Below are 20,981 nucleotides of genomic sequence, written 5' to 3'. Positions count from 1 at the left end.
GAAGCAAACTGGTCATTCCGTGCTCAGCAGTAACCCATTTTTATCCATTAAAAAACCCACCTCCCATTAGTCAGGCAGAAGATTTTAAAACAAAAATATCTGATATTTACTTTTTAATACAAGTTTTTACAAAAGCACCACCACACAGCTGGCATCTGAGCCCGCATTTCCTCCTTTTGCATATAGGAGGGGTTGCCTCTTGGCCAGAAGTCAGCAGGCAGCTTGTAAAAGCCAAAGGCAGCAAAAGAGGCTTTTTGCTTCAGAGCAACTAAACACAGGAAGATACCTTCGAGTGACATGGTCAGACCCTGAGGTGCATCTAGAGTCTAGACCATCAGTGCAGTCTGTGCTGACTGGCAGCTGCTGCCCAGGGTTCCTGGCCCTAACTGGAAATGCTGGGGACTGAACTCAGAACCTGAAACAGTTTCCCAGAGGCAAACTTAATCAACCAATGAATCTGCAGTACAAGCACAGAAGTCCCAATATGTTCAAGTATGATTCCTAGCAAGCATATTTAGGATGGCAGCCTAAAACTCATATGATTAATAGCCTATGGACTGTCATCCAATGAAAGAATTTTTAAAAAATTAAAACCAAAATGTGAACATTTTTTACATTGCAGTTTCCAAATTCCACAACGCTTTCTGCAACATTTCATTTTGGTTTTTCAAATGTGTGTACGAAAGTGGTGCCAGCGTGAGAGACTGGGATTCTGGGACCATGTGCTATGCTTCCTGGGCTGCTGGCAAATGACGGGCTGCTCCTCACAACGCCTGGGGAGAATGTGTTTGGCCACAGCAGGGAGAACTTCATCAGGAGAGCTTTAAACTGAATCCCAAGGGGGAGGGAGATGTAAACTTACAAAGGCTTGGGCACAGTAAGAGGAACTGAAACAGCTCTAATGGGGTCCAGGAATAGTCTTCATAAAAATGTAGGAAGGAAGCCAGACTATAAAACGCATGGTCTTTGATGGCTGTATACTAATGCCCAGAGTATGGGAAACAAACAGGATGAACTTGAACTCTTAATACAGGAGAGTAAGTATGACTTTTGATAGGTGTAACTGAAACTTGGTGGGATGTTTCCCATGGAATACAGCAACTGAAGGATATAACTTGTTCAAACAGAACAGAAGGAATAGAAAAAGAGGCACAGAAATACAGGAGGTTGGGAGCTCCACTGAGAAAATTAATGGGACAAGGAATAAAAGGAACATGGTGCTTGGAGTCTACTACCAACCACCCAATCAAGGAGAATATGAGGATGGAACTTTTCCAAAGCAAATTGCCAATGTTTCGAGGAGGCATGGTGTAGCAATCATGGAGGACTTCAATTACCCCGATATCTGTTGGGAGACAAATTCTGCCATACACGGCCCCTCCAAGAAATTCCTGACTTGTGTTGGAGATAACTTTCTCCTACAGAAAGTGGAGGAAGCAACTAGAGGATCAGCTATCCTTGACTTGATTCTAACCAACAGAGATGACTTGGTGGATAAAGTGACAGTTGTGGGAACTCTGGGGGAAAGTGAGTTATACTTGAGTTCTTGATTTTAAAGGAAGCAAATGCTGAGAGCAGCCATATGTGTACCCAGGACTTCAGGAAAGCCAATTTTAATAAACTCAGAACAATGGTAAGTAAAGATCCATGGCAAGTGACCCTAATGAGAAAAGGAGTCCAAGATGGATGGGAGTTTCTAAAAGAGGAAATTCTAAAGGCACAATGGCAAACAATTCCATCAAGGAAAAAAGGGGGAAGACAGAAGACGAAGCCAATGTGGCTTCACAGAAACCTTAGAAAGCTTGAAAACAAAAAAGGACACATACAGGAAGTGGAAGGAAGGCCAGGCCACAAAAGAAGAGGTCAGACAGGTAGCACGTAATTGCAGGGATGGCATCAGGAAGGCTAAAGCTGAGAATGAGCTGAGGCTAGCAATGGATGCCAAATCAACAAAAAAGCTTTCTGCAGGTACATCCATAGTAAGAGACAGAGAAAAGAAATGGTGGTACAGCTACTCAGTGAGGATGGCAAAATGATTGCAGCTTGAGATTGAGAAGCAAATGGTCAAGGAATACCTAATCACTTTGAATGAGTTCAAATCTGCAGGGCCCAATCAACGGCATCCTAGACTATTGCAGGAACTGGCTGAAGAACTCTCAGAACAGTTGTCTATTATCTTTGTGAAATCGTGGATGATAGCTGCAGTGCCGGATGACTATAGGAGGACTAATGTTCTCCCTATATTCAAAAAGGGCAAAAGGGAGGAACTGGGGAACTACAAACCAGTCAGCCTGACATCAATTCCTGGGAAAATTCTGGAACAGATTATAAAGCAGTCAATCTGTAAGTACCTTGAAAAAAATGCAGTGATTTCTAGAAGCCAACATGAATTTATCAAGAACAAATCCTGCTAATCTTATCTCATTTTTTGATCAGGTAGCCTCCCTGGTAGACTGTGGGAATGCTGTGGACGTTATATATCTCAACTTCAGCAAAGCTTTTTGGCGAAGTGCCCCATGATATTCTGATTAGCAAGCCAGCTAAATGTGGGTTGGATCGAACAACTATCAGGTGGAACCACAGTTGGCTACAGAATCATACTCAAAAAACAAAATTCAAAGGGATCTTGATAGGCTGGAGTATCCGGCTGAAAACAACAGAATGAGATTTAACAGGGATACATGCAAAGTTCTACACCTAGGAAAAAGAAATCAAGTGAACAGTTATAAGCTGGGGGATACTTGGCTCAGTAATACTACATGCAAGAAGGATCTTGAGATTGTTCTTGATCACAAGCTGAATATGAGCCAACAGTATGATGTTTCTGCAAAAAAGGCAAATGCTATTTTAGGCTGCATTAACAGAAGTATAGTTTCCAAATCGTGTGAAGTACTAGTTCCCCTCTGTTCAGCACTGGTTAGGCCTCATCTTGAATACTGCATCCATTTCTGGTCTCCGCACTTCAAGAAGGATGCAGACAAACTGGAACAGGTTCAGAGGAGGTCAACAAGTATGATCAGGGGACTGGAAACAAAGCCCTATGAGGAGAGACTGAAAGAACTAGGCATGTTTAGCCTGGAGAAGAGAACACTGAGGGGAGATATGATAGCACTCTTCAAGTACCTGAAAGGTTGTCACACACAGAGGAGGGCCAGGATCTCTTCTCAATCGTCTCAGAACGCAGGACACAGAATAATGGGCTCAAGCTATAGGAAGCCAGATTTCGACTGAACGTCAGGAAAAACTTCCTAACTTAGAGCAGTATGACAATGGAACCAATGACCTAGGGAGGTAGTGGGCTCTCCAACACTGGAGGCATTCAGGAGGCAGCTGTACAGCCACCTGTTGGGTACAGTTTGATTTGGATTCCTGCATTTAGCGGGGGTTGGACTCGATAGCCTTATAGGCCCCTTCTAACTCTAAGATTCTCTGATTGTATGAATAGCAGCTCAAGTGAAGCTGACAGTTAGGGTGGAGATGGCCTGAACACCTCCTCACAATACACACACACACACAAAAGAAAAGACACTGACCTGAGGCCCAACAGAGAACAGCTGCAGCCCATAACCGGCTAACCAACGGACTCTGGATGCACCGTGGATTAAAGTTTAACTTCTCTGACTCCTGGGGCTTCAGGATTCCATCAGCTTCTTCTGTCCTAATCAATGCAACAGAAACTTCGTTTAGTCATTCCTAGTAAAGTAAGCTGTTCCTTGCTATTTTTCAGTAATCTTAGCCCTTTAAGGTGGGCTGGGAGTATTATGCCAAGGCTGCAGGTAGGGCAAGTAAAAGTGAATTGCCAAAGGATAAAGGAAGAATTGATCCTGTGATCTTGGGTCACCCATCACTCCCACACAGACCCAATTACAGTAATATTTTGTTGTCTTTTTCCCTAAGCACTAAACAATTATGTGGATCTAAGAGGAGCGGTGACCAGTTATAGATATCTTACACAACATCACAGAAGGTACACACCAGGCCTATGAGGAAGGTGTTGCCCAAATGAGGAGAACCAAAGGAAAAACACAAAAGCATACACATAAAATGCAGAAGCAGACAATAAGGGGTGCAAAAAAGAAAGAAGCTTTTAACATATGACAAAAAAAACATTAAGAGTAATATTTTTGAAGTATTTAATTACATCTAAAGCAGGAAACCAGCTAATGAGGTAGCTGAGTCACTAGATGACAAGGGAATTAAAGGAATGCTAAAGGAGGATAATGAGATTGCAGGAAGGCAACAGTGACAAGGGAGAACATTGTAAACCTTACTGACAAATTGAAAACAAACAAATCATCCTGTCCAGATAGTATTCATCTGAAGTCTTCTTACAGAACTCAAAATGAGAAATTGTTGATTTTCTAACAAAATATGTAAGTTGTCCCCAAGATCGGTCTCTGTAGCCAAGGACTGGAAAGTGACAGCTGTGATGTTCTTGTTGCTTCTAGGATAGGTGGGTACAAGTAGGAACCAAAAATGTATTCACCCGGGTGCTCACCTCTCAAAGATTTCCTCCTCTGCCTGCTGGACATAAAGAAAGAGAAAAAGTGACCAAAACATGAAAACATGGCCCAGCATGACATCCAATCACCAGTGATAAGCGGATGTAGATCTACTTGATCCCATGGGTGGGAACCTCAAGAAAGAGTGGGAGGGGCTGCGGTGCAGTGTTAAGAGTCCCTGGTCCAATCAGTGCATGCAGTTTCGAAAGAGGCCTCAATCAGAGGGCAGTGGGGGGGGGGAGGCCCTAGAGGGCGGCTCCCAGTCAGGGGCCCCAATATTGTGGTAGGCAAACAGGCTGACCTAGTACAAAGCAACTTCCTTTGCATATCAGCTTTACAGCCTTTTTAAAAGAAGGATAAAAAAAAATGTAAGCTCGTGCAATTTGACCATAATCTCAATATTTATTTATTTAATAAAATATGCAAGCTGTACTTTTCATAACAAATACCAAGGCGACATTACAACATATAAGAACAGAATTAAAACCTAATAAAAACATCACTAAAATCAATAATAAAAGCATCCATAAGTACTGCATCCATAAGAAAATTCATATGAAAATACCTGTTTAAAAAGTCGAGTTTTCAGGAGACTCCTGAAAGAAAAAAGGGATGGTTCCTGCCGAACCTCTCTTGGCAGGGTGTTCCACAGGGCAGGGCCTGCCACACTAAAAGCTCGGTCTCTGGTGGAGGCCAACCGAATTTCAGGGGCCATATGAGGACCCACTAAGAGTGCCCCAGTCTCAGTGATCGAGACGGAAGAGTCAGGCAGTCCTGAGTTGAGTTTTAATACAGGCAAAGGCTGATTACAGTTGCCATGGATTTCTGCACTGCTTCCCCTGCTCCCCCCTTCCACTGCCTTAACAATAGCGAGTCGTCATGTCTGCATCAACGCTGATTGTGGGCAATACTAACTAGGGTTTGCTCTTAACCAAGACCTGAAACCAGATTTTAAAACTGGTTGACAGCAAACCTTGGTTAATGTTGATATGTCAATCAGAAGGGTGAACTGCAGTTAATTAAAGGTGGAATGGGGAAATTACAGGCAAAAGGGGGGTTGCCCTGCAACTTCTGCCCATTCCCTAAACCTGGAATGACTGTCAAAAAGATGGAAAAGGACTTTTTGACAGGCATTTAATGTTTCATTCCATTTGTGTTGAAACTGAAATTATATTGTTTTTACATGTATGGTTGTGCAATTATTATTTTGTTGTCATTTACAGAATTCTTACGTTTTTTAAGCCTCTATGAGAGCACCACGAGTAGAAGAATGGGATATATTAGGGTGATGGCGATGATAAAAAAGACTTGCTGTTGTCGCCTCAGTAATACCCCCTCCCCGATCTCTGTCCATCACAGGCCTCTCCATAATTGAGAGCACATGAAATCTGCAGCATAAGGAGCAGCATTTGTGACTAATCACCAGTGCTTACCACAAGGCTGCTGTCTTCCATGGCTGTGATTGCTGTCACCAGGTAGTCCCGGAGGGCATCCAGTTTCCGCAGTGACTCACTCCAGTGGACCTGCTGGGTGAGGATGCTCTGATGGGCCCGCTCCTCCTCCATGTGGACAGCATCCAGCAGCCGCTGCTCCTCGCTCTCACACATGCTCCTCACCAGGTTCAGGCGCTGGATCAGGACCTCCCGGGCATGGCTGGCTTCAGTCTGAGCACAGGCAAGACAAAACAGAAGCTGCATGATAAAAGGCCGGACTGTTGGGCCATCTCAACCAAGGGGTGGGGAGCCATTTCCAGCCTGAGGGCCACACTCCCTTCTGGGTAATCCTCTGGGGGTCACGTGCCAGTGGTGAGCAGGACCAGAGACAGAAGTGGGGAAAGCAACCAATGCAAGGTTCCCCTTTGCACAGTAGGCTGATTTCTGCAGACACTAGCCTAACCCTTCGAAAGAAACCAGAAGCACTGGTAGAGTTGAAGGACGCATCCAGCCAGGAGGGTCCAAAGCAGGGTCAGCAAGGGGTGTGGCCTGGGCAGAGTCCCGAGGGGCAGACAAACAGGTCGGACGGCCGCAGCTGGCCCCCGGCCTGAGCCCTCCCACCCTGATCCAAGCCCACCTTCATCTACTTTTGCTGGCACCAGCCCTCCAGGATCTTTCCTACCACCTGGTCCCCAAGAACCCCTTTTGACCGGAGATGCCCCAGTGACTGAGCCCAGAACGTTCTGCAGGCAAAGCGGGTCCTCCCCTACTCAGCCATGGACTTTTCCATCGACCAAGATGGCCTGAAGAGGGCAAGTTCCCGTGAGAGATTCAGAGGGTGCAAAAGCTGTGGTCACAGGAGACGGCGACAACAACTGGCTTCAGCCTTGCATGCGCGACTTCCTTTTTGACAAGGCTGCTTGTGCCCCACAGTATACAAAGCAAGATTCATTCTGCCTCTGCTGTTAAGTCTCCCTGCATCTGCTCTCTTGCTTAAGCATGTTGCTCAAGGCCACGGAGGGAGGCGGCAGGCCCCGTTTGCAAGGAGAGTCCCAGCAACCAGCTTTGGCTAGGCGAGACCCCCCAAAATGGGCCAGTGAGCTGCCCAGAGTCCACCTTTGGCACCTTCCTGCTTTAGGATGTGTTGTAAGGATGAAAGCTGCCAACTCTTTTTACCGTCCTATCCCCATCTCTGCACCAGCAGAAGCCCTGACCAGGATCCTGGGTATGTAACTGATACATAACAGGTCTCTGAAGGCACCCACACTTGAGCTGCATGTGGCCTCAGGCGTCAGTGCCAGCACCTTGAACTTGGCCCAGTAGCAGAATAGCAGCCAGCGCAAAACCTGTTGGAATTCTCTATTGAGATGCGTAGCAGAGTTGCGTAGCGCTGCGGAATGGAGAGTATTGAGTGAGCTTAGTGTGTGTGTGAAGTTTTGCTAAGATTCTACCTTCCCTGCAAATTAGTCAGACAGAGACTTTAAGCTTTAAAATAAGAAACAACTACTTTATTCTGGACGTACATGCTTGATAGGAAAGAGTTCTATATCTAGCTTAACTAGCTATGTTGGAGAAGCGAGCACTGGTCCCAGTAGTCGCCCTCATCCTGGTTGAGAGGAGAGACAAAGAGAAGATGTCTGCTCCCCTCTCGAGAGAAAAAGAACACTGAGAAAGGCGGGAAGGAACTGGGATCAACATTCCTTTGCTTATCAGCCTAGCAGGAAGGGGAGAGACGGCAGAGGATCAAAGGGATAGGTATAGCCTCAACCAGCAAGAGGTCTAGCTCTTTAGCTACCCTTATTAACCCCATGCAGCCTCAACCCACCAAGTTGGAGTTGAACCTCATACATTCCAACAAAACCTGCAAGGAAGGTGTTGCATGCTGGCCATTGTTTGCCTGCGTATAACACATGCAGAAATCCAACAAGTGTAGGGACAAGCTATACCTAGTGTATTTCTGTCTGTACAACAGCTGTTAAAGGCATGGGGGCCCCTACTAGACCCCTCCCCCTGAAAAGTGGCTACTGTAGCGGAGGGTGATAGTACAGAGGGTATGGGTGAGGCAGGAGATCCTGAAGCTATTTGCACTGCTGGGGGGTGGTAATTCAGGCTGAAGCCCCCCCCCCAGTTCTCCCAAAACCTCATTATTACCACAACATGCTGTTTCTTCTCTGGCAACACCTCCGCTGTGAATTTGGCAATTGTGGCCCTCTGCAGCTGAAGCTTTTCACACTGGTCCACAATTCTGTTCTGAAAGAAACAACAAAACAGAAAAAAGTGGGATGCTGAAGTTTGCCACCTCATGTAGTCCCAAGCAAGAATTTTTCAGTGCTAGATTCTGTGTCAAAGATGATGAGCTGTGCCTCTGAGTATGTGCAAAGCGCATTCACCTCCCCCCACCCCAATCATCCCCAAACAGATCAGGAGTTAAGGAACCGGCCTTGCAGGAAAGAGCTTCTTGGTGAACCGGATGCTGACAAAATTGGCAAAACTAATGCCAGTGGTCATTGGCCTTCAGGCTAGTACCAGCTCTAAATACAAAACCTTGGGGACATCTGGGACTGAAAGCTCTGAAATAGGCCCCTGGGCACCATCCTGGATACCCAGCCTTCCATTCCCAGACATTTGGGAGGCGGGCCTTGGTGATGCAGTGAAAGGGAACGACACCTTTGCATATGCTCAGGTGCGCTCTTAAAAGGGTTCTTTCGTCTGTTCCTGATAGTGCTGCCGGTTTTGAAACTCCCCAGCCGGGCTCTGGTGGGACATTTAATTGGGGGCCATTCGGTCCTCCGGTGGGGTTTGCCCCGTCGAGGCTCACCCTCCTCTCGGCCGCCTCCTCGGCCAGGGGCCGCACTCGGTGGCCCCGGCAGCTGCCCTGCCTCGAGCACTGGACGCACACGAGCCGCCTCTCGGTGCAGCAGAACCACCCCAGGTCCAGGCCGTGCTCCGGGCAGGCGCTTCCTGCTGGGGGGCGCCCCTCGCCGGGCCGTCGGGCCACCCCGAGACGGCGCTCCTCCGCTCCCGGGTCCTGAGCCATGGCGGAGAGGAAAGGAAGGAAGGAGAGGGCGGCCGAGGCACCTGCTGCTGCGCCTCAGGTAGGCGGGCCCGGCCCTCAGAGCCTCCCTGCTTGCGCCTGCCCGGAGCACGCCCCGCCCGGCCGTCCTTCCGCCTTAGGCCCTCCAGAGCCTCCACGCGCAAGGGCAGTCTACCCCGCGTGCCAGACGCTCGGAGACGAAAGCGCCCGACATTACGTCGCCCTGCTGCGCCCTCGGTTGATCAGCGGGCAGTTCTTAGATCCGCCTCCCCCTCGGTGAACTCAGATGGGCTAGACTAGAACTCGGCTCTGGAGCCAATTTTGGACCGGAGGGCTTGGCGAATTCTGCCGAACAATCGGTGGTCCTGAGCATGGGCAAAGTGCCCCTCTCAGTCCCCGGAACAACTGGGATCCCTTCGCTCGGGCCTTTCTGCTGCTGACTCGAGCCCGGCTGCAGGAGATGACCTGAAGGCGAGTCCGGTTACTTGTGGAACTAGAAGTCCCGCGGCCAAGGCGCTTTCTGAGCACGTGAAGAGTCCCTCCTGCTACTCCTTCGTCCCCTAAGTTCTAGAGCAGCGCCCTCCGGGCGATACTCGCAGGCTGTGCGACCATTTCTAGGCACCGGGCCGACGACAGTCCCCTCGGCAATCCCCTTTCGCTGTTGCTATCCCGGCGCATTAACAGCCCCACGACATTCATCAGGCCGACCTTTCTCCGGCGCATGGGCGGAGTATTTCCCCCTTGCTCCTGAGCCTGCGTAAGCACAGGAGAGGAGCTCGCCGAGGGGTGAACGGCTTCCCAGCGCCAAGGCTGAAGCCCAGCGCCTCTGAATTGAGGACGCGACCCCCCCAGCCGCGGAGGTGGGAGCTGGCCCCGCTGCCCGAGCCCCGGCCCCTCTCGCCTTTCCCTGAAGCGGCAGGCAGCAGAGCCTCTTCCCCGAGGGCCGGTTGCCAAGGGCTGCAAGGAGGAGGGAGAATGCCGCGAGAGGCGGAGGAGGGCGCGGCAAGGCGGGCAGGAGGTGAGCCCGGCTGGGGAAGGGCCCGATGGGGAGGGGGCTGCCAGGCGCCCGCCCAACCGGCAGCAAGGGCGCCGGAAGAAAATCCAACGGGAGGGCCAAGTATATTTCGAGGCGGGGGCGCTTGCCCCCCTTTGGCGCCCTCCTGGCAGCCGAAGAAGGAAGAGCTGGGGCCTGAAGGCACCCGAGGCTGGCGCCCTGCCGAGGCTAAGCAGGGTCCGCTCCGGTCAGTGCCTGGATGGGAGACCGGTTAAGAACCACATGTAAGCCGCCTTGGGTTGCTACCATGAAAAGAAAGGCGGGGTAGAAATGGCATAACTAACTAACTAATAAATAAAAATCGGACTGGCAGCGCTTGCGCCCGTCTCTGGGCGGCGCCGGGGCTTATCTGGGGCTTCCTGGGGGGGCGTTTCCCAGAAGGCGGCGGCGGCATCCTTGGGGGTTGTCTCTGGTTTCCAGGTGTATTTTGCTTTTAATTAATTAGACCCACTGAGTAGATGCCCTTTTGCCCCTTCACGCCCGACGCAGAGGATTCGGATGCTGCAGCGCTTGGCTGGCAAAAGCTGCGGCAGCGCTGGGCGAGGGGAGAATCGGGAGGGCGCTGCTTGGGCACGAGTCTCCGGCCCAGAAGTTGGCGGGTTGCAGGTTCTGGGGAGGGATGAACAGGGCTGGTTATCTGCCAACGGCGAGGCTTTCTGGGAAGCTGCATCCGTTGCAGCTGGCATTAAAAATACGTGTACTGTAAAGTCTTTTTGGTCCTGGAGAGAGACTGAAAACGCCCCCTCTTGGCTGACATGATGATGACATCACTGGCCTGGTCCTCGCAGATCACGGTGCCCTCTCTTTTCCTCCTCCCCCCCGTCCCTCCCCCCTCCCCCTTTTAGGTGGCCCTCCCAGGCCCCAAGAGCTTGTAAGGTCTTTGAGGGAAGAAAGCTGTAACATTTTAGGCACAGCGGGATTAGGCATATAGCAACAAGGACAAATCAGAGCAATTGCACCAGGGCCCATGATAGCAAAGGGCCCAGACTCTGGGCTTTGTTTTCTTTTAAAAAGTAAATCTCCAGCCCTTCTGGAAGGAAAATTATGAAGGAAAAGGCACAGGCGACTTTCTAAGCAATTTCTTTGTGATGAACCATCCTGGCTGCTCCAAGCTTTGGGTGTTACTAACTAATGCATGAAGTCAGAGCTGTGACTGATGGGTGAGTTGTTTGGACTCCAGGATATAGGAATCCCTGGGGTCTTAAAATGCTGCTATTTCTCCCTCCTCTTTAGTGCAGTTTTCTTTCCTGCTTTTGTCTCATATTTTACTCCCCAGAATCTCCGTAGTTTGCTTTTCCTTTCTTTCTGTGGTGGGTTTGTCTGAGATCAGGTACTCCCAATAAGCTATTTCCTACAAATGCTACTATACAGTAAGTGTAGTGAATGTTAAAGAATTCCCTCCCCCAATCAGTAAATATTAAATGTCAAAACTTTGCAAAGTGACATGTTGCCTGCTGTACAGGAGCTGATGTCCAGGCACTCATTAAGCAGTTGCTTTATATGTGTCTACTCAGAAGTAAGTCTCTTTAATATTTAAAAACCCTGTTAGTAATCTCAGTGATTTTGCCATTGGGACAGAACACTGGAAAGTGGGGGCAGCTTTTCTTTAATCTGCTGTTAGGAAAAATGCCGACTCCGTGCTTTTCCACAATTTCCCACCTGCTGTGGTTACAGGCCTCAGAGAATTCCACAAGCCTCTGTGCACACTTACCTGGGAGTAAGCTCAATTTAACACAAGTGGGATATATGTCTCTCAAGCATGCAATAATCAGGCCAGCTTTGGAGCTGTACCAATTTGAGCTTGAGTCCCCCACCCCCCGAATAGTACAAAGATGCATCACAATGGTTAAAGGAATTGAAATTTTATGCCTCTGTTACAAACACTAAGTCCTCTTTTGCAGGCATTTTATGTCTTCTATATTTTTGCAACAGCCATGTGAGATAGGTTAGGCTGAGAGATGGCCTGAGGCAGGAAATGAACAAAAACAATGGCAAAGTGAAGTGAGTTTACGATATGAAACTGCACATGCTCAGAAAAGTTTTCTTTTTGTTTGGTGAGGTTGGTAAAATGTTCTTCTTTGTGTTTTGCTGAGATTTGTGACCCTCCACAGGCTCAGAGCAGAGCTTCTCTCTGGCGATTTGATCAGTGAAGGACCTCACTTTCACACACAACATTGCTTGATGCTAGTGAAGGGCTGCCAAGATGGCAACAAGGGAGAGGGCCTTCTCAGTGGTGGCCCCCAAATTATGGAATTATCTTCTTGACAAGGTGCGCCTGGTGCCAACATTGTTATATTTTTGGCGCCAGGTCAAGACTTTCCTCTTCTCCCAGGCATTTTAGCATGTGTTTATAAATTATTTTTTTAATTGTGTTTTTAAATTGTTTTTTATGTTTTAAAATTTGTATATTTGTTTTTAATTGCTGTAAACCGCCCAGAGAGCTTTGGCTATGGGGCGGTATATAAATGTAACAAATCAATCAATCAATAAATTAACCTCATCAGTCTTCTTGTCCTTTGAGTAGGCCCCAACCAGGCACTGGCTCCTGAGGAGACCTTCTTGAGTGCTGTCCCAAAAAAACCCCTCCTGCTGGTATCTTATGGGGCCAATTACTTGAGTAGTTTGGGGACAGGCAGTGTGCTGGCTGCTTGTACAATAGCGGAAAAGCCTAGCAGAAGCCCTGCTGCCTTGTGGGAGGGAGCCAGCTGCAGCATGCCGCGAGCATCGTGGACGGCAGGGAAGCCTGGCAGGTATAAGGAGCCCCCAGAGGGGGAAGAGAGCCTAGCGGAGGAGGCCGGTCCCATAGGGGCTTGGTTTGGCCCTCCTTGGGCTCTCCCCCCAAGCCTCACTGGGTGGGGCCATTCACTTCGCAGGGAGGCATGGGAGGCCGGGCCTACCTGCCGAGCCAATGGGAGAGGGGGTGACCTAGGGAAGACCTCACTCGTTCCTGAGAGTCACATGGGGTGTGGGGGGGCGCTTCACTGTGGAGTGACAGACCTGAAGTAAAGCCATGCTTGCAGCAGACCAGACATGAGCCGGTTCCTTCTCTGACCCCTTGGTCAGGCATGGGCCCATGGAAGATATGTGGCACCCCTCTGTTGACGTGCAATGCGGAGCCATGAAGGGCAAACAGGAATAGTGGACCAGCCCTTAGCCAACTACAGTGGATAGAAATAGAGCTGATGTTATGGCAGTTTCAGATGTAAAGTTTATTTTTGGCTTCACAGTGCTATGTTTGTCCTGCTGGTTCACAAAATGTTTCTGTAGCTGCTGTTGTTTGGCATTCAGACTGACCGATTTCTGGAGCCAAGGTGGGGGGATGGCTGGGAGGAGCCAGCAGCTGAGAGAGGCGTTAACAGAAGCTGCTGGACTGTGTGCATGCATGAGAGACTCAGGTCTTCCTTGTCTTCCTGCCAGGCTAAGTGCTTCCTGTTTGGTACATGCAAGTGTGATACCCTGCATGGGGAAACTACAGAGCAAGATTCCCTGCACCACCTCCAAACACAGGTAAGGGGGGCACCAAAGCCAAGGTGGCATTTCAGTCTTGCAGCAATCCTGTGCGGTTGGCTGATGAAAGACGGGGCGGCTGTCACATGAGCGCCTGCCGGCTGCATTTTGTAGCCCTGTTGTGGCTAGCTGGCTTGCTCACTCGGTGGGACAGCAGTTGCTCTGAGTGCAGAGGTCCTCCCTGATTCAGTCCCTGGTAGCATCTCCAGCTAAAAGGACCATGCAACAGCAGGTGATGGGAAGGACCCTTCTCTGCCCTGACACACACACACTCCGGAGTGGCTTGATGTGGTCAGTACTTGGTTAGTTACACCAATGGTCTGAGTCAGTAATTTCATTTGCTTTCTTTAAATTAATCTAAGTTAAATTAAAAACAAGAAAAAGAGAGAGAAAGGTGGACAGGATAAGGATATGGAGACTGTGAACAGAGAGGAAGCGTTTCTCTCCTAATGCAAAGACTTGGGGTCAGCCAACACAACTGATTTGCAGTAGGTCCAAGATAAAAGGAAGAAAATCCCACCACCACCACCACCACCATCATCATTCTTCTGTCTGGCGCCTGTCTGGAATGTAACAGGAGGGAGTTCCAAAAGGCAGGCGCTGCCACATTAACAGCCCAATTCCAACACTGTGCAGAACGGACCTATTGACAAGATGTTGTCTGCAGGAGGGGCAGTGGTCAGTTGGGTATACAGTCAGTTGAGACGCGCTTTTAGGTATCCTGACCCAATGCTGTGTTGGGCTTAGCCAAGCAGCTAATTGGCAGGCAGTGCAATTCTTTCACTCATGACAAATTATGATGGCTATATTCTGCTCCAATGAAGAGGTGAACAGCCACATGTTGCACTACCAACACATGGGCGACAGCGGTCAGGCTCTCTTGGTCCACAAATGGCCTTACCAACCGAAGCTAGTAGCCACTGAGCTCACTTGGGCTTCAGAGATGGAGTTGGGAGCATCTCCAGGTGATGAACCAGCTGCTTCAGAGGCAGTTATGACCCCATTCAAAGCAGGAAATTGGCTGATTATCCGGACTGGGGAACCTCTCACCCGCAGTGCCTCCATCTCGCCAGGATACAGACTCAGTTTTATGGCCCTCCAGGACCCATTTCACCAAGTGTGAGGATACCATGGTCAAAAGCTGCAGAGAGACCAAGCAAGAATAAAGTGGGCCATACTATCCCTGTCCTCCTAATAAAGATCATCCATCCATCAAGGTGACCAAGTCCCATACAGGCCTGAACCCAGATTGGAATGGGTCAAGATAATTGGGTTCATCCAAACATGCTTGCAACTATTGCACCACAAACCTCCAGTGGTCTTCCCAAAAAGGGAGTATTTGTGACTGGGCAGGTGGCAGGTGTGACAAACCAAAGGGTCCATGTTGGGCTTTTTCAGGAGTGGTTGGATCACTGCCTCTTTCAAGACTGGCAAGGCCACTCCCTCTCACAGAGATGTGTTGACCATACCCTGGATCCATCCAGTCATAGCATAGCCCCTCAGCAAGTTTTAATAAGCCAAGAGGGGCAAAAGTTGAAGGAAGATGTGGTTGGCTGCATCGTCGCAGCCACCTTGTTCACGTTATTAGACTGCATCAGCTGAAACTGATCCAATGATGTTGCAGCAGGTATATATACCTGTATATAATCTTGATTCCCCCCCAATAGAATAATAACAAAATTAAACAATTCATACTTCAGAGTGTTCTTTTTATGAAAAGGAAGCACTTCTTCACACAGCGTAGAGTTAATGTTTGAAACTCACTGCCAAAATATGTGATAGTGGCCACCAGGTTTGATGGCTTCAGAAAGTGGTTAGGAGGATACGTCTGTCCATTCCTCCACAGCAGCTGTTAGCCAAGAAGGCAGAATGGACCCTCCAGATGTAGCTGCAGTATAACTGTACCACAACAGTATAGTACCTGAAACTGATCAAGCCATTGGGATGGGCTGCTGCCCTCATGCTCTTCTTGTGGGTTTCCCAGAGGCATGTGGCTGATGGTGGGGTGGTGGGTTCAGGGCCAGCCTTGGGGTGGGGCAAGCTGGGCACCGACCTAACAGGTTTCTTTTTCAATTTCCACTTTGATGTCATTTGTGCTAGGAAAAAGTCAATGGAACACAGCTTTACTTTGAGGCAACATTACTCTCTCTCACACTCACACGCAAGCGGACTCCCAACCTCCGGGACTCCCAAACACACACACACAGGCACAGAGGCAAGTCCCAAAATGCCCCACCCCGAGCGAGTAGTGGAGAAGGCCAGCTCAGGCCATCGCCAGAGGACTGTGGGACCGAGCCCCGGAAGCAGAAAGAAGCTCTGCCAGAACAGGGTTTGGAATTTGGAGGAAGCACACCCCGACTCCATTCCCTTAACCCCATGTAAGAAAAAATGAAGTGCATCTCTTGCTCTGCTTGCTCCCAGGAGGGCACGGAGGAGCTGCAGGTCATGCATGCAAGAGTTTTCACACGTGGCCCCCAGGTTTTTATTTTTTTTATTTATTGTACTTTTAGACCGCCCTATAGCAACAAGCTCTCTGGGCGGTGTACAACAGAATAAAAACCACATTTAAAATACAAGTGAGAGTGGGTACAATACTATTATAAAAACATTTTTAAAAGCAAAGATTAAGACAAAAATTAAAATAAAATTACAATTACAATTAGATTTAAAATTTAAATTTAAATTTAAATTAAAATGCCTGGGCAAAGAGGTAGGTCTTTACCTGGCGCCGAAAAGATAACAAAGAAGACGCCAGGCGTATCTCGTCAGGGAGGGCATTCCATAATTCGGGGGCCACCACTGAGAAGGCCCTAGATCTAGTTATTGCTCTCCGGGCCTCCCTATGAGTTGGGACCCAGAGAAGGGCCTTCGACGTCGAGTGTAGCGAATGGGCAGGTACATAGCGGGAGAGGCGTTCCACCAGGTATTGCGGTCCGATGCCGTTAAGGGCTTTATAGGTAAGAACCAACACTTTGAATCTGGCCCGGAAACATATTGGTAGCCAGTGCAGTTGGGCCAGGACAGGTGTTATATGGTCAGATTTTTTAGTCCAAGTAAGAACTCTGGCCGCAGCATTCTGCACCAGCTGAAGTTTCCGAACCGTCTTCAAAGGTAACCCTACGTAGAGTGCATTACAGTAATCCAATCTAGAGGTTACCAGAGCATGGATAACTGTGGCGAGGTTCTCCCTGTCCAGATAGGGTCGTAGTTGGGCTACCAGCCGAAGCTGGTAGAACGCATTCCGTGCCACCGAGGCTACCTGAGCCTCCAGTGACAGGAGCGGATCTAATAAGACCCCCAAACTATGGACCTGCTCCTTTAGGGGGAGTGTAACCCCATCTAGGGCAGGTCGGACATAACCATCTGGGCAGAGAGCCCACCGACCAACAGCATCTCAGTCTTGTCAGGATTGAGTCTCAGTTTATTAGCTCTCATCCAGTCCATTATTGCGGCCAGGCAGTGGTTCAGTACATTGACAGCCTCACCTGAAGAAGATGAAAAGGAGAAGTAGAGCTGCGTATCATCAGCGTATTGCTGGAAACGCACTCCAAATCTCCTAATGACCTCACCCAGCGGCTTCATATAGATATTAAAGAGCATGGGGGACAGAACTGAGCCCTGCGGGACCCCATATTGGAGTACCCAGGGACTCGAGTAATGCTCCCCAAGCACCACCTTCTGGAGACGATTCTCGAGGTAGGAGCACAGCCACTGCCAAGCAGTGCCTCCGACTCCTAAGTCTGCAAGTCGCCCCAGAAGGATACCATGGTCAATGGTATCAAAAGCCGCTGAGAGATCAAGGAGAACCAACAGAGTTACACTCCCTCTGTCTTTCTCCCGACAGAGGTCATCATCCAGGGCGACCAAGGCTGTTTCTATACCAAACCCCGGCCGAAAGCCCGATTGAAATGGATCCAGATAATCAGTTTTATCCAAGAGAGCCTGGAGCTGGCGAGTGACCACACGCTCTAGAACCTTGCCCAGGAATGGAACATTTGCTACCGGTCTATAGTTGTCAAGGTTGTCAGGGTCCAAGGAGGGTTTTTTTAGGAGCGGTCTCACCACCGCCTGTTTCAGGCAGAGTGGTACCACTCCCTCTCGTAAAGAGGCATTGATCACCTCCTTGGCCCAACCGGCTGTTCCATTCCTGCTAGCTTTTATTAGCCACGAGGGGCAAGGATCCAGAGCAGAAGTGGTCGCCCGCACCTGTCCAAGCACCTTGTCCACATCCTCAAGCTGTACCAACTGAAATTCATCCAATAAAACAGGACAGGACTGTGCTCCGGACACCTCATTAGATTCAACTGCTACAATGTTAGAGTCAAGGTCCCGGCGGATGTTCATGATCTTATCTTGGAAGTGTCTCGCAAACTCATTACAGCGGGCTGTTGATGGTATTATTGCATTCTGAGGACCAGAGTGTAAAAGTCCCCGAACAACTTTATAAAGTTCCGCTGGGCGGTTAGAGGATGACTGAATGGAGGCAGCGAAGTACTGCTTCTTCGCTGCCCTCACCGCCTTCACATAGAGCCTGGTAGAGACCTTCACAAGTGCATGGTTACAGCCGTCGGCAGTTCGTCTCCATTTGCACTCAAGCCATCTCCTTTCTTGCTTCATCACTCTTAGCTCCGGGGTAAACCAAGGAGCCAACTGAGCTCTGCAAAGGAGAGGGCGCACCGGGGCGATCACGTCAGCTGCCCGGGTCATTTCTGTATTCCACAGAGTGACCAGGGTTTCGACAGGAGCGCCAGTTTTATCAGCCGGAAAACTCCCTAGAGCCTTCTGAAAACCCTCAGGATTCATTAGTCTCCGGGGATGGACCATCTTAATTGGTCCTCCACCCTTGCAGAGGGGAGAAAACATTGTGAGTCTAAACCTCAATAGGCGGTGATCTGTGCATGGGTCTTTGTCAGGGCCAGCAGCAAGGCCCCCAACTCCTGCACCAGGCCTCATAACCCTCTGGGTGTCCCTGCAAAGCCGCCTGAAGGCACTCCTTGCCCAGGACGTGTTTTATCCCAGGGCTGGCCCTGCGCAGATTAGCTGGTCCTTAGCTTCGTTCCGCTTAGGTTATTCTTAACTTGAGCTCTGCTCTGCCTTGGGGCCTTGCAGCATGCAGGATGCGTGGTACATCCGTTTCACACTGTGGGTCTTCATAGGGGAGTGCAAGAATCCTCCCCCATTCCATTATTCTATTCATGTTTGATATTAAAAAATCATTTGTTTCATCATTCATTAAACATATTTTTGTTGCTGACATTCATGTTTTTTATTTATCTGTTTAGCTTTATTTAGTTTTATTTAATTGCTGGCTGTGGCAATGGTACACGGATTGTGAGCTGCCATTTTATTGCCCACAATGCCCTGGAACCATGTTGGTGGGGGCTCTGCTGTACCACATAAAGGGCAAATCCCCTCCCGCCCCTGAATGAGTGATGAAAACAAGCATGATGCTCATTTTGTGACAAGTGCAAATGTATCTGGTTTGTGTGGCTGGCACTGGGCTGTAGCTTGCCCCATGGCATGAGGGAAGGGAGCAAGCCAAGCCAGCCCACTCGCCCATCCTTCTGATTATCTTCACTTCACTGCTGCTGCCAAGTTGGGCCTTTTCCTCTTTCTTTCTTGGCTTTCTCTGCCCTTTAATCTTTGGAATTCTGTGTGTGTGTTTTTAATAAAGTGCCTGTAGCAGAGGAAAGCACCTCCAGCTAGACCTGGACGTGGCTCTTTTCCTGACCAGGCCAATTGTGACCTGTTGGCATCCCTCCGTTCAGCTCCTGGGTGCCATTTGCACCTTTCTCTCATGACTGCTGCAGCTCTGCCCCCTGATATCCACAGCATCCCAGCTCCATCCCTCTCTCACACACAGTTTTGATGATGTGGAAGGCAGCCCAGGTAGGTTTCAGTGCCTGACTACTCATTTTTCCTTTCTGTTGACAGGGCTGGCAAGTATGGCGAAGAGGCCCCACCCCCTCCCACCAAAGTGGTTCTGCAGTCCAGTCCAGCTCACAGTGCTGCTGTGGCTTCAGTGGCTTCCCTCACGGCCAACCTGTCTGTGTCGGGTGGAAAAGACAAGGTAGCTGCTCAGATAAGTGCCCTGGCTGGCAAGAGCATCTAACTGGGCCCAAGGAGGGTGGGGGCGAGCTGCTTTCTATATGGCTCCACCACCACACATCTCCGCTGTAGGAATAAATGGACAGTCCTCCAATGAAGAGATGTAGAAAGTGGAGCCCCCCAGGGATCAGTATTGGGACTGTGCTTTTGAACTTGTTCATAAATGATCCAGGTTTTGGGATGAGCAGTGAGGCAGCCAAGTTTGCTGCTAGCATGAAATTGTTCAGAGTTGTTGAAACAAAAAGGGACTGAGAAGAGTTCTAAAAGGGCCTCTCCAAACTGAGTGAATGGGCGGTGAAATGGCAAATGCAATTCAGTGTAAACAAATGTAAAGTGATGCATTTTGGGGCAAAAAGTCTTAATTTCACATATAAGTTCATGGGGTTCAAACTGGCAGTGACAGACCAGGAACAGGACCTTGGAGTTGTCATGGAAAGCTCAATGAAGATGCCAACCCAGTGTGCAGCAGCTGCAAAAAAAGGCAAATTCCATGCTAGGGATCATCAGGAAAGGCACTGAAAATAAAACTGCTGCTTTGCCATTATACAAATTTATGGGGCAACTACGTTTTGAATACTGTGGACAGTTTTGGTGCCTCATCACAAACAATATATTGTAGAGTTGGAAAAAATTCAGAAAATGTCAACCAAAATGATCAAAGGGATGGAGCGACTCCTCTATGAGGAATGGTTGCAGCATCTGCAGCTTTTTAGTTTAAAGAAAACGTGAGTAGAGGTGACATGATAGAAGTGTATGAAATTATTCACGGCATGCCGAAAGTGGATAGAGAAAAGTTTCCCTCCCTCTCTCATCACACTAGAACTCATGGGCATTCAGTGAAGCTGAATGTTGGAAGTGTTGGAATGTATGAGGTTCAACTCCAACTTGGTGGGTTGAGGCTGCATGGGGTTAATAAGGGTAGCTAGAGAGCTAGACCTCTTGCTGGTTGAGGCTATACCTATCTCTTTGATCCTGCCGTCTCTTAATTTCAGTTCCTTCCCGCCTTTCTCAGTTCTTCTCTTTCTCTCGAGAGGGGAGCAGACATCTTCTCTTTGTCTCTCCTCTCAACCAGAATGAGGGAGAGTACTGGGACCAGTGCTCGTTTCTCCAGCATAGACCAGTTAAGCTAGATATAGGACTCTTTCCTATCAAGCATGTACTTCCAGAATAAAGTAGTTGTTTCTTATTTTAAAGCTTAAAGTCTCTGTCTGACTAATTTGCAGGGAAGGTAGAATCTTAGCAAAGATTCAAACACACACACACACTAAGCTCGCTCAATACTCTCCGTTCCGCAGCGCGTACACAACTTTGCTACACTCTCAATAGAGAGCAAAATTCCGACA

The 20,981-nt window shown here is 49.0% G+C and overlaps 2 protein-coding genes across 13 annotated transcripts in view; one reads left to right on the top strand and one right to left on the bottom strand.

The window, feature by feature from the left end:
* Positions 1-10,708, bottom strand: part of BSPRY (B-box and SPRY domain containing) — a 12,350-nt gene extending 1,642 nt beyond the window's left edge. Inside the window, exons 1-5 of one of the 4 annotated variants that reach the window (XM_061603611.1) lie at positions 10,475-10,708; positions 8,087-8,185; positions 5,936-6,166; positions 4,499-4,524; positions 3,534-3,658 (exon numbers count right to left, since the gene is read on the bottom strand). In XM_061603611.1, the coding sequence (XP_061459595.1) occupies positions 3,534-3,658; positions 4,499-4,524; positions 5,936-6,166; positions 8,087-8,185; positions 10,475-10,693 (700 nt within the window). In that variant the 5' untranslated portion in view covers positions 10,694-10,708. Of the gene's footprint in view, positions 1-3,533; positions 3,659-4,498; positions 4,525-5,935; positions 6,167-8,086; positions 8,186-8,753; positions 9,963-10,474 lie in introns of those variants that run through there. The other 3 variants (XM_061603610.1, XM_061603612.1, XM_061603613.1) reach the window with 3 other exon arrangements.
* The window catches only part of WDR31 (WD repeat domain 31), a 27,588-nt gene continuing 13,643 nt past the window's right edge, over positions 7,037-20,981 (top strand). The window contains exons 1-3 of one of the 9 annotated variants that reach the window (XM_061603601.1): positions 7,037-7,160; positions 13,441-13,530; positions 19,465-19,600. In XM_061603601.1, the coding sequence (XP_061459585.1) occupies positions 7,075-7,160; positions 13,441-13,530; positions 19,465-19,600 (312 nt within the window). In that variant the 5' untranslated portion in view covers positions 7,037-7,074. Of the gene's footprint in view, positions 7,161-8,668; positions 11,184-12,403; positions 13,226-13,440; positions 13,531-15,623; positions 15,909-19,464; positions 19,601-20,981 lie in introns of those variants that run through there. The other 8 variants (XM_061603606.1, XM_061603604.1, XM_061603609.1 and 5 more) reach the window with 8 other exon arrangements.

Source organism: Rhineura floridana, chromosome 20 (assembly GCF_030035675.1).
Source record: "Rhineura floridana isolate rRhiFlo1 chromosome 20, rRhiFlo1.hap2, whole genome shotgun sequence".
NCBI lineage: Eukaryota > Metazoa > Chordata > Lepidosauria > Squamata > Rhineuridae > Rhineura > Rhineura floridana.
The sequence above is the reverse complement of the archived record's forward strand: the minus strand, read 5'-3'. Positions and strand labels throughout refer to the sequence as shown.